Source organism: Scyliorhinus canicula, chromosome 2, assembly GCF_902713615.1.
Source record: "Scyliorhinus canicula chromosome 2, sScyCan1.1, whole genome shotgun sequence".
In the NCBI taxonomy this organism is placed as follows: Eukaryota; Metazoa; Chordata; class Chondrichthyes; order Carcharhiniformes; family Scyliorhinidae; genus Scyliorhinus; species Scyliorhinus canicula.
In genome coordinates this window covers 212,918,455-212,931,764 of record NC_052147.1, presented here as the reverse complement: position 1 = coordinate 212,931,764, position 13,310 = coordinate 212,918,455, and the positions used below count along the sequence as shown (strand labels likewise).

Sequence of the window (13,310 nt, the reverse complement as noted above, 5' to 3'; positions counted from 1 at the left end):
TTGGGCCGGCACAGGTGAAAAAAACTAGAATCAAAGGTATTAGGTTAGATTATTTATCACGTTTACACACTGTAAGTAAATGTTGCTTTGTACATTCTACAGGATTTTTCATTTAAGGAATGGTAATTTAACCGCAGCCCAGCATTTGAAGTTTCATACATACCTTATATGTAGTGAGTATTTCTTATTCTTTCACTGGGTGTGAATCAGCTATTGTCCATCCCTAATTGCCCATGAGAAGGTGGTGGTGAGTCTCATTCTTAAATCTCTGCCGTCTGTGTGATGCAGATAAACCCAAAGTGCTGTTAGGGAGGGTGTTCCATGATTTTGAGCCAGTGGCAGTGAGGGAACAGCACTATATCTCCAAGTCAGGATGGGGCATGACTTGGAGGTGTTAGTATTTCCATGCATCTGGGAGAGTTCATGAGTTCATGTGTGTGGAAGGTTCTGTTGAAGGTGAATGGCTGTAGATTGTTAGCTGCTTACACTGGGGAATGGAACAAATTGTTTGGCAATCGCAGCTAGTTCTATGTCAAGCATTCCTATATTAGATATGGCTCCGCTCAGATACAATGCAGAATCAATCTTCCATTACCCTGGCAGCGTACGTAAATACCATCCCGAGAGGATCATTCCACTTTGAAACTATGTGACTTCACCTCGCAGCACAGCTGCCAAGTTAGTTCCAAAATTGGGTTGGCCTCATATAATAGATTTATTCCGTTCCACACTAGACGGGGAGTAGCCAAACATATTTTGCTCATGAACCTTAAGGATGAATGTTTTATGACAATCCTGAGTCGAAGTTAATTTTGAGCTTAACTCCCAATGATGAAAAGTATTACTTTTTACTCTGCTGACCTGACATTTCATGAAAGCTGTTTTGCTTTCAACTCATTTTTCGAGGCTTGCTTTGGACTCACCGTTGCTGGGAAATTTTGTGTCAACAGAAATTTCCCACCTGGGACTAAGTCCTGTGGCAGGGGCCAGCTGGTAAACACGTTTGGCGGGATTCTCCGACCCCGCGCTCTACACGGACCCCCCCCCCCCCCCCCCCCCCGCAATTCTCTGGCCCAGATGGGCCGAGTGGCCGTAAAAAAAATCTGAGTTCTAACATGCTCTGAGCCGGCGGGACCTTGGCGTTGAAGGGTCCAGAGGTGGCCTGTAGGGTGGGGGTTTTGACCCCAGGGGGGGGGGGCCTCTGATGTGGCCTGGCCCGTAATTGGGACCCACCGATTGCCGGGCCGGCTCTCTGTCTCCCGGCCTCCTTTCCTCCGCGCCGGCGCCTGTACTCCTGCGCCATGTTGGATCAGGACCATCGCAGAGAAAGGAGACACCGCGCATGCGCGGAAATTGCGCCGGTGGGACGGCTGTAGGGGCCAGAATTGCTGATCCTGGGGCCGTCTCGACGGCGTTTCCGACGGTGTCAACACTTAGTCTCAGGATCAGAGAATCCTGCCCATTATATCTTCTTGCCCCAAACCTATTAATTATGCAACCGGGTGTTTTTTGCCGTATTCCATGTTGGGCGGACCTGGTCGCGCATAGTCTGCCATCCTATCCAGGTGCTAGATTGAAAGTGTCCAACATCATAGATCTGGTATTGGAGAAAGAAGATGGAATTCTTGGAAACAAAAATAAATCTCCAGAGCACTCTAAAAAAATGAAGTTGGACTTCCTGAGAAAGAAGATGGATTTGCAGGAACATTCTGAGGCTGGAAGATGGACCTTCTCCAAGTTACCGAATCTGGAAGGTCTACTGCAGATGATCCCCCCACCCACTGTGTTCCAGGGTGCCGGGTTGCTGACGGCCTCCATTCTGAACTCCGAAGGCAGCCTCAAGCATTGTTCAGGTGAGTCCCGGCGTTTGCATAGCATGTTGTTCCAGATGTGTTTTACACCTGTGTGTTTTCCCACTGGTGTTGAAGGGAATTGGGCGGGGATGGACGATTCTTGGTGGCTCTCATCGGCATCCCATTAGCTGAATAAAAATCAGTTTAACACCAGCCTCCAGCAGGTTTCATGATCCGCGATGGCGAGCACCAGCAGAAGATTCACACTGGAAATTCACACTGGAGTGAAACAGATTTTTTCACTCCCACCAAATTCTTCCCTTCTGCCTGCCATTGAACCCACCAGCAAGGCCATGGGAGAATTCTGGCCAATAACTCTCAGGACGCGATTCTCCGGCCTTGTTGCACTCTCGCTCAAACAAACTGAGGCTGGTGATTGGCGGGAGAGGCAGAAAGCGAGAACCGCGCCAGGCGCCAAATAGTTTGTGATGCAACCGGCCCGCTCCTGTAGTCGAAATCGGGATCTCACCGTAGTGCGGCGAGAGATCAATTATCACCACTTAGGGCAGCATGGTGGCGCAGTGGGTTAGCCCTGCTGCCTCACGGCGCCGAGGTCCCAGGTTCGATCCCGGCTCTGGGTCATTGTCCATGTGGAGTTTGCACATTCTCCCCGTGTTTGCGTGGGTTTCGCCCCCACAACCCAAAGATGTGCAGGCTAGGTGGATTGGCCACGCTAAATTGCCCCTCAATTGGAAAAAATTTATTGGGTACTCTAAATTTATTTTTAAAAAAATTATCACCACTTAAGTCTTTTTTACTCCGCAGGGGTGGGCCATCATAGGATGGTGGGAGGGAGGCGCTGGGGGGGGGGGGGGGGGGGGGGGGTAACCGCTTGCAGCACCACCATGCCTCCCCTGGATTGTGTGTACCGTTCCGAGGACAAACACTATCCCTGCCCGTCTGCCCCATAACCCCAACGACTGCTGAACCTCTGACTGTGTGGCTGAAGGCTATTACAAATAGGGAATTGTCAATCGTGGTTAAGTGAGCACTTCACACAATCCAAGTGGATTCCCGTGTGTGGGCAGGCCATGTAGCATTTGGGAGTCTTTGCCTAGCATCCCAATCAAACCGTGATGCCTGGACACTGTGCCTGAACTGTGCGGGAGGCAACACCACACACGCAGAAACCAGCATTCAGACACCCAGGGATGGGATCAATGGGGAATTGGAGGATACCGAGGTGGGAACAACCCACCTTTTTGTTAGTCTAACACCCTCTCCCTTATAGATATTGAATGCTATGGCAGGGTAGCCCGGGCGACTAGACGCCGGAGAAGGCGACAGCAGCAATGTCTGCAGATGCTCGAAGGAGCCCTTGTGCCGGACCCCTCCCCAGACCCTGAGGACCTGGCCACCCATCAGGCTAGGGAGGCACCCAGAGGGAGATTCACGTAACAGCCCACAGTGTACAGGCATCGCTGTACAGTCATTTGAAGGTATGATGGATAGTGCGGATAGCGCGGAGACTGTGCGGCACCCGTGCAATGTCTTTGCGGACTTGGCATCACATGGAGAAGGAGGACACCCACTCCCGGTGGCCGTTAAGGTCACCAGGAGAAGGAGGACACCCACTCCTGGTGGCCGTTAAGGTCACCATAACCCTGAACTTTTATGCCTTAGGATCATTCCAGGGCTGGATCAGCGACCTGTGTCGCATCTTATAGGCCACAGCTCACAGTTGCATCCGACAGGTCACGGATGCCCTGTATTCCCGGGCAGAAAACTGCATCATCTATGACATGTACCAGGCCTAGCAGGATGCCCGGGCAGCAGGTTTCTCTGTCTTCCTCGGGATGCCCCAGGTCCAGGGGGTAATAAATGCCACGCATGTTGCCCTGCACTCACCGGGCCATCTAGGAGTGCCCTACATTGACAGAAAAGGGTTCCACTCGCTCAACATATAGCTCGTGTGGATCATGCACGTGTGTGCACGCTTCCTTGGGAGTGTCCATGACAACTACATCCTGGGGAAGTCTGTGAACCCCGGCCTCTTCGAGCGCCACCCTAGGATGGGCGCTGGCTCCTGGGGAATAAGGGATATCCGCTGAGGATCTGGCTAATGATGCCAGTACGGGGGCTGGAGAGCAAGGCAGAGACCCAATACACCAAGGTCCAAATGGCCACCCATGCCGTAATTGAGCGGTGCATCAGACTCCTCAAGATTTGGTTTTGATGCCTGAATGCTCCGATGCTGCAGGACATTTCCCTTTACAACCTCGCACAGCAGTGGGGGCAACGCGCTGGAAGATGGTGATGAGGAACATGTGGCCACCTCCGAGTAGGAGGAGGATGAGGATGATGACATGGCGCCGGACCAACAGAGGCTGGAGGACAAGGACAGGGTGGAATCGGAGGACCAGCTGTAGGCTACAAGACAGGCGGGAGCGGCAAGGGTTCGGCAAGCCCTCATACTCGCCCAATTCACTTAGGACATGACCTGGTCCATCATTGCTGCTTTATCCACCCACCTTCCACATCTCCCATCCTCCCAGAGTATGTGTTACATCACTCCAGGGTGCTGCACCATCAGTGGATCACTGGTGAGGACAGGGGGGGTGATGATAACCCGCAAAGAACTGAGCGCCGGTGCTCCTCAATCTATGCCATCGTCTGACTCCTGCCGGTCTGCTGAGTGCCCACTCACACCCATCACCTGCACGCCGGGGGAGTCACGCTGATTCCTGGAATGGAAGGCTGACATTTAGGAAGAGACTGAATCGGTTAGGATTGCTGGAGTTCAGAAGAATGAGGGGGATCTCATAGAAACCCATAGAATTCAAACAGGACTCAACAGCTTAGATGCAGGAAAGATGTACCTGATGGTGAGGGTGTTCAGAACCATGATTCGCAATCTGAGGAAATGGGGAAGATCATTAAGGACTGAGTTGAGGAGACACTTCTTCACCCAGAAAAGTGTGAGCCTATGGAATTTGCTACCACAGGAGCTAGTTGAAGTCAAAACATTATTTATGTTTTCTAGAAGCAGTTGGACATAACTCTTGCGGCAAAACAGATCAAATGATACAGGGGGTAGTGGTGGCGGGGGGGGGGGGGGGGAGGGTGTGATGGTGAGGCAGGAACAGGCTATTGAGTTAGATGATCAGCCATGATCAAAATGAATGGTAGAGCAGACTTGAAGGGTCAAATGGCCTCCTCCTGCTCCTATTTTCAATGCTGCAAACAATCTGCATTACCCCAATATAAAAAAGAACAGGTACTCCGCCATCGTGTAACCTTATCTGCTTCTAGACAGCATTTAGCTTTGCTTTATCGTTCCAAACCAGATATTTAACTAACCCGATTTTAAAGCAGTTACTCGATTTTGCTGGGAGACTGTGCATTGTATTGCCCTTAATTTGTGGACCTAAACTATCACTTTTGGATCATTTTTTAAGCAGCAGGTTCGGAATGAACAATTTACAAAAGTCTGAGAACACACACAAACAGATTCAAAAACGGCTTCTTTCCCACTGTTACCAGACCCTTAAACAACCCTATTATGGACTGACCTGATTAATACGACACTCCTGTATGCTTCACCCAATGCCAGTGTCTATGTATTTACATTGTGTACCTTGTGATGCCCTATTATGTATTTTGTTTTTGTTTTAGTTTTAGTTTCATGTACTAAATGATTTACTTTGCACTGTATCTCGGTACACGTGACAATAAACAAATCCAACAACCAACATCCAAGTAAAGGAATTCATTTTTACTCACATTTCCAGGACCATTACTATGTCTGATTTGGATTCAAAGGCATCAACACATTGAACAAGCTTTGGATGGTGCAGAGAATTCATAATATTGATTTCTTGCCTCACATTTTCCTTATCCTTTGCTGAAAAGGCTTTGAAAAACTTTCCTGCCCAAACTTTTCTAGTTTTCTTTTCAACAAGTTTGAAAACTTGTCCAAATTTTCCCCTGCAGAAAGACCACAATGCTTTTGATATATAGCTGCGGCTGTTCAATGGAATCTATCATCAGTATGAAATTGGCTACTTTGCCATATTAAGAGGGACACTCACGTTCCTATTTTTTCCAATATATCGTAATATTCCGCAACTTTCTCATTTGTGTTGATTTTTACATCACGATAATCTGGTTCACCACCTTTTTCGTCTGAAAGGTAATTTATTTTTGTAAAATATAACACAGTATTTTACACACTATTTAGAAAGTAAGCAGAAATTAAAACGAAAACTTACCATCGTCAGAAAGATCAGCTTCATCTTTGTGTTCTTAAAATTAAACAAAACTAAGTTAGAGCGAAATGCAACAGAATCGTGTTTAAAAGGAAATAAACGTATTTGAAAGTCCAAACACTTGGCCCCTAATAAATCCTTAACTTCTGTTGAAGCATTTTATAAACCAGTGCTAAAAGCCTCTGGAATGCCATCAAATTTGCACGAATTTCCTTGATTTTAGTCCACAGTTTAAACATCAAATGGTATTTTGGCTTTTTTTTGGCTGTCAGCTTCAATGTCATAGCACAACTATGAGTGGGAGCATATGGTTTAAATTAAGAGCTTGCATTTTTGTGAAATAACAAACAAGATTTCCTTTCATGCAGATGAAACCTTCTAACTTTGTGCACAACCTTTCTCGGCACATTGCAGCATTTGGAGACCAACATGATATAAAAGTCCAGGAAAAAGCAATACTATTTCACAGTATGGAACAAAGGATGATAATGGAAAATCTTTAAAACATTTAAATTGTACACATGTGCCAGGTATGTAGCCATTAAAGGAGAAGGTTTTGTGCAGATTATTTTATTTCCTTTAGGTAGAACTAACCTTCTTTATCTCCCACTCTGACCAAATCAGATTCTTGACTTGGCTCACTGGTTCCATAGACATTAACAGCTCGGACACGGAATTTGTACTCTTTGTCAGGAGTTAAGTCACCCACATTGCAGGATGTGCTGCGGCAGGTGGTAAGATCTGTCCATTGAGCCTCCACTGAATTCCAAGTTTCCACGTTGTAAGATTGAACAACACTCCCACCATCATACGTCGGACCGTACCATGACAGAGTCAGGGTAGAACTACGGATGTCAGAAGAGCATGGTTTTCCAGCAGGTGGTTCAGGTCTGTCTGTGTAGAGGAAAAGGGAAAGGTCCACAGCAAGATGTTACAAAATTAAAATGGAAGAAACATCAACAGTTTTCAATGTACTCCACCACTTCATTCAATGTTAATGGTTTTGCTCATATAACCTTTGTCTAGATTCATTAAAGAGTCACAGAAAGGCTGATTTTGAGGGTCCCGACGTGGCATAAATGGAGGTTTGAGGACTGTACCACCCTTTCATTCTGGAGCTCCAACACTGCCATCTTGGAAAAGGGGTCCAGGATTCCTGCCTCTTTCAGAATCACCTGTGAGATGTAAATTCGAGTCACATAATGTACAAAGACTCAAAATTGCAATTTTGAGTTAGAAATTATAGGAGTGTGCATTCCACATGTTCCACCCCATGTACCGGGTGCAAACAACCCGACTGGTGATCCCTATAGGAACTACTGGAGGTTGCTCAGAAAACGGCCCAAGAAATCTGTGACTTTTAGAACATAAAACATACAGTGCAGAAGGGGGCCATTCGGCCCATCGAGTCTGCACCGACCCACTTAAGCCCTCACTTCCACTCTATCCCAGTAACCCAATAACACCTCCTAACCTTTTTGGTCACTAAGGGCAATTTATCATGGCCAATCCATCTAACCTGCACGTCTTTGGACTGTGGGAGGAAACCGGAGCACCCGGAGGAACCCACGCAGACACAGGGAGAAGGTGCAGACTCCGTACAGACAGTGACCCAGCTGGGAATCGAACCTGGACCCTGGCGCTGTGAAGCCGCAGTGATATCCACTTGTGCTACCATGCTGCCCCTCCTTTGTGCTACTGTGCTGCCCCAGTCAGTCCCTATGTCAGTCGGTTTTGTCAGTCCCTATGCTGGCAGACCTCGCTCCCAGAGTCTGATTGTCAGCCGGTTCAATGCGGGCACAGAGAAATGTCCTGCTTTCCCAAAACCATGAGCTGTAGCAGGGCGTCCTTTTAATGCCAGAAGCTTCCCACTGCGCTTCTGTGAAGCCTGGGTTGCAAAATAGATCAAATTTAACAGCAGTGCCTCAGTTAAATCACTTCTATCAGGCCATTCTGTGATCACTAGAAGATATGCCACAGTGGATTAATGCAGGATTGAGAACCCAGATTTCTCTGCAGCATAGAAAGGTCCCATTCCAGGAAGCTGCATAGAACTCGTTTTATTGGCTTAACTTTTTTTCCTCATTGAATTCTTTCAAAGGGTTTTAATGGCTTCGGGTCAAACAATATGACTCAAGGGCTTGAATCCCAAGCAGTTTTCTTTTTTGGAGGATGTGAAGCAAGACACAAATTTTAAGCTCTTTCCTCCAGTCAGTGCTAAAGGCAGCTAAAAATAAAACAAGCTGTAATTCTGAATATACAGCTCAGGCATTATTAGTCCGCCTAATAAAGGAAAATTGAAGCTTCTGCGAATCAACCTAATTCTACATGCTGCGTATTCCTAGTATTTTCTGCTTGACTGAGACTTCAGTTAACTTTCGATGTTCATTATAAGGCATGTGAGGAGAAAGTCATGAGCTCTCGAATTTTAGAAGGGAAAGACTGTCAAAAAGTGTTCAGTCAATTAATTGATATATACTCTTGCAGCCAAAATCTGAAAGGATTTTGACCTTTTTCAAAAAGTTAAGTTGACCAACAAGTTCTTACTTTCGGCAAAGGTTCATTAATTACAATGGAAGGGTGGTTGATCCAACTATGAAAGAGAAATTTATTTAGCTTCACATTTACTTTATTACTTTATACCACTTAGATGCAAGAAGAATGGTAGGTAATTTGGACATTCTGAATTCTCCCTCTGTGTAGCCGAACAGGCACCGGAATGTAGCGACTAGGAGCTTTTCACCGTAACTTCATTGCAGTGTTATGTAAGCCTACTTCTGACAATAAAAATTATTATTATCCTTGTTACACATGTTTCATAGCTGGAGACCAAAGTGCGAAAGGATTGACTTCAGGGGCTCAAAGGTTTGTTCTCCAAAGCGGTTAGAAATCAGGCCATCTTTCAACCTGATGGGGAGCTTGTCCACATCAGCTATTAATCCCTTTCAAATGTTTTATTTTTTATTATATTTTATAATATTTTATTGAGGCATTTATAATTTTAACATTTTAAACAAAGAGTTCCAACACACACAAAGACACCACTAACATACTCAACCCCCCACAAGCATAGATTCTAACTACCCATACATTAGATTCTCTACTTTATTCGTCACTTCGATGCCTCCTCTTCCCCCCCATCCCCCTGCTGACAGTTAACTTTCCTTGAAGAAGTCGATGAACGGCTGCCACCTCCGAGTGTACCCCTGTAGTGAACCCCTTAAGGCGAATTATTTCTAGCTGAAGAAATCCTGCCACGTCATTGACCCAAACACCTGACTTTGAAGGCTCCAAGTCCCTTCATCCCAACAAAATCTGTCTCCAGACCACCAGGGAGGCAAAGGCCAAAACGTCGGCTTCTCTCCCCCCTGGGCTCCCGAATCTTCTGACAAATATTGCCACCCCCGGACTCAAAGTCACCCTCCCTTCCAGGACCTCTGACATGACATCTGAAAATCCCTGCCAAAATCCCCTAAACCTCGGACACGCCCAAAACATATGTACATGGTTCGCAGGACTTCCCCCATACCGCCCACACCTGTCCTCCACTTCCTCAAAAAAACTATTCATCCGGGCCACAGTCATATGAGCCCTGTGGACCACCTTGAATGGGATCAGACTAAGCCTGGCGCACGGCGAGGATGTATTGACTCTCCTCAGTGCCTCCTCCCATAATCCGACGTCCAACTCCCCTCCCACTTCTTCTTCATCTCCCATATTGGAACCCTTTCCCACTCCATCAGTTCCTTTTCTATTTCCAAGACGCTCCCCTCCCCGGCTTTTGACATCACCTTATTCTGTAGTCCCCTTTGTGGGAGGCAAAGAAAGCCCGGAACCTGCCTCCGGACAAAATCCTGCACTTGTAAGAGCCGGAACCCATTCCACCCTGGCAACTCAAACTCATCCTCTAGCTCCTTCAAGCTCGGGAAACCCTCCTCAATGAAGAGGTCTCCAAATCCCTCAATCCCTGCTTGCTGCCACCTCCTGAAGCCCCCGTCCAACTCCCGGAGCGAACCGGTGAATGTCACAGATCGTTGACCACAGCGATGCCCCCTCCAGTCCCACGTGCTGCCTCCATTGCCCCGACACTCTCAGGGCTTGTGGAGTACCGAGCCGGTGAGAACGGCAGAGGTGCCGTTAACAAAGTCTTCAGACCCGTCCCTTTGCAAGATGCTGCCTCCACTGGCCCCCACACTGACACCTCCCCCACTACCCACTTCATAACCATCGATATATTAGCCTCCCAGTAATAATTAATAAAGTTTGGAAGGACCAACTCCCCCCGCATCCCAGCACCTCTGCTCGAGTAGGACCTTCTTCACCCATGGGGCTTTCCCGGCCCATATAAAACCCGAGATCACCGCATTCATCTTCCTAAATAATAGTAAGAAGTCTTACAACACCAGGTTGAAGTCCAACATGTCTGTTTCAAACACATGATGTGTTTGAAACAAACATGTTGGACTTTAACCTGGTGTTGTCAGACTTCTTACTGTGCTCATCCCAGTCCAACGCAGGCATCTCCACATCATTCCTAAAAAATGCCTTAGGAATGAAAATTGGAAGAGAGTGAAACACAAACAGCAATCCCGGGAGGACTGTCATTTTCACAGTCTGTACCCTCCCCGCCAATGACAACGGGAGCACGTCCTACCTTCGGAAGTCCCCTTTCACTTGCTCTATCAACCTGTCCAAATTGAATTTGTGAAGCTGACCCCAGTCCCTTGCCCTTGAACACCCAGGTATCTCCAAATGTCTTGTTTAATGACCCATTTTAGACACTAGCCCCAGGTCTGCTTTGCTGAGGTTTTCTGGTTGTAGATGCAGCCTAACCTGTGGTGACCACCGAAACAATGGACACATTTTGTTTTACTTGTAACATGGTTCTAGGACACTTTGTCTTGTTCTGGCTCCACAATACACCTTACGCCTCGGATCACTTCACACTATATCCCGTCCCAGGATATATCTTCGGTTTACGACTAATAAGCCTTCCTTGTTGAGCTGCTTGTGAAGACACAGTGAGCTCTGCCAGCTTGTTCTGAACAAATGGATGAGGATGGAGGGTGATATTTTAGAAATCTTTGAGCCTCTTGTCTTTGACTGCTCAATGCCTCACCAGAGCTATAAAAATGAGTCTAACTAATTGGATGGAACTACTTTAAATTCCAGCACAAAAACAGGCCTGTTAAATAACCAGATAGTGAAACAGGAAAAACAGATGCCAATCTTTTATTGAATGCAAGATTTTCTTTTTACAGAATAGAACATTCCAACACCTGGCTCTCCCTAATCACCACCAAGTATCCTAGAAGTTTCTCTTTATATGCTCTTAAACAAATAAACTAGCTAAATTGACAATGCCTTAATAACCAAAAACAAATTCAAAAGAATCAAATCAAAATAGTATTCCCTTAGCTGACTGATGGAACCATCAATTCACCAGACACGTGTTTCCGATATGAATCTAGGCTTTAATCGACTTACTATAGAGCCAGCCTGTTACCCGTTGATGAACTCTCAGTGAACTGCAGGCTGACTCTGGACAAGGGTATTTATACAGCAGCACTAGGGGGAGGAGTCGTGGGCGGAGCCAAGGGTGGAGCCTTGTACAAGCTCCTGAGCATTCCCAGAGCTACTCCCCCTAGTGGTCGGATAACGCTACTGTGCTTACAAAGACATGGTGTATATTATCATATTACATGCACCACACTGACGATGCACTCCAGTTCCTGTTTTGCCCAGTCACGGAAGGTCTCAAGCATACCAGTGAGCACTGCATGCTCCCTCTCCAAGGACATCTAGGCACAAACATAGCTGTGGGAGTCTCTCTTTTTATGTTCTCAAAGTACTTAATCAATGTCTTCCACTTGTTTATCCTTGAACCTTAAATAATACCATTCACATATCATGAACACGTCATTTGTCTCACTCAGTCTATACTGGTTTTTACGCTCCACACAACCCCCACATCGATGTGTCCTTTTCCGGTGGTCCGTGCTGCTCGATTGGGCACCTTGCAACCGATGCGGGGCTATTGCTGGGGCAAGGGTGCGGGGAGGAGGTGGCCATATGCTGGCTTGACAGCTGGTGGTTTTGTTTTCATATTGATTCATTGATTTCTGTGTTTAGTGTATTGTGGATGTTCTCGGCGTATTGCTGATTATTTCGTATTTGGCTGTGTTCTTTTTGTACCATGGAGTTGCTAATAAACTCAAAATATTTATAAGACCATAAGACCATAAAGAATGGAGAAGAATTAGGCCGATCGGCTTCGCCATTCAATCATGGCTGATATTTTCTCATCCCCATTCTCCTGCCCTTTCCCCATAACCCCTGATCCCCTTATTAATCAAGAACCTATCTATCTCTGCCTCCACAGCTTTCTGCGGCAAAGAGGTCCACAGATTTACCACCCTCTTGCTGAAGAACTTCCTCCTCATCTCTGTTTTAAAGGATTGTCCCTTTAGTCTGAGATGGTGTCCTCTGGTTCTGGTTTTTCCAACCGGTGGAAACGTCCTCTCCGCGTCCACTCTATCCAGGCCTCGCAGTATCCTGTAAGTTTCAATAAGATCTCCCTCATCCTTCTAAACTCCAACGAGTCCTTAACCGTTCCACAAAACCCTCATCTCATCCTTGTTCATCTAACCCTATCACAATAACACTATTTCCTTATCCCTCATATACTTATCTAACTCTTATAAGGCATTTATACCTCAATTACACACTCTGATAGCGAGTTCCACATTTTCACCAATCTCTGGAGGTTTCCTTATTTGATTTAATGGTGACAATTTTCTATTGATTGTCTCTGGTTTTGCACTGCCCCACACATGAAAACACACTATCTGTGTCTACTCTATCAACGCTTTTCATAATTAAAGAAAACACTTCATTAGTTTTCCCCTCAGCCATCTGTTTTCATGAGAAAAGACACCCAGCCTTCATTCTTTCCCCTAAACATACTGTTCTATCAGCATCCTTGTCAAACTTTCTTGTACTCCCTTCAGTGCCTCAATAGCCTTTTGCAATATGGGGACTAGAACTGTTCACAGTATTCCAATTGTGGTCTCACCAAAGATCGATACAGCTTTGATAATAAATTCTTTACTTCTCTGCTTGTTTGCTCTACTTTTATGGACTATTAACTTGTGTTTCTACCTTTATTGATGTGTGTTTGTACTCTTTAATGACCAAGGAAGCCAGCGGTAGACAACAAAGATTTATTTTAACTATTTACAATACTCTG

General features: G+C 46.2%; 1 protein-coding gene across 3 annotated transcripts in view; it reads right to left on the bottom strand.

The window, feature by feature from the left end:
* Positions 1 to 13,310, bottom strand: part of LOC119961939 (myosin light chain kinase, smooth muscle-like) — a 552,422-nt gene that overhangs the window by 48,064 nt on the left and 491,048 nt on the right. For all 3 annotated transcript variants that reach the window (XM_038789529.1, XM_038789528.1, XM_038789530.1), the window contains 4 exons: positions 6,656 to 6,955; positions 6,065 to 6,097; positions 5,885 to 5,978; positions 5,577 to 5,780 (listed from right to left, as the gene is read on the bottom strand). In XM_038789529.1, the coding sequence (XP_038645457.1) occupies positions 5,577 to 5,780; positions 5,885 to 5,978; positions 6,065 to 6,097; positions 6,656 to 6,955 (631 nt within the window). The remainder of the gene's footprint in view (positions 1 to 5,576; positions 5,781 to 5,884; positions 5,979 to 6,064; positions 6,098 to 6,655; positions 6,956 to 13,310) is intronic.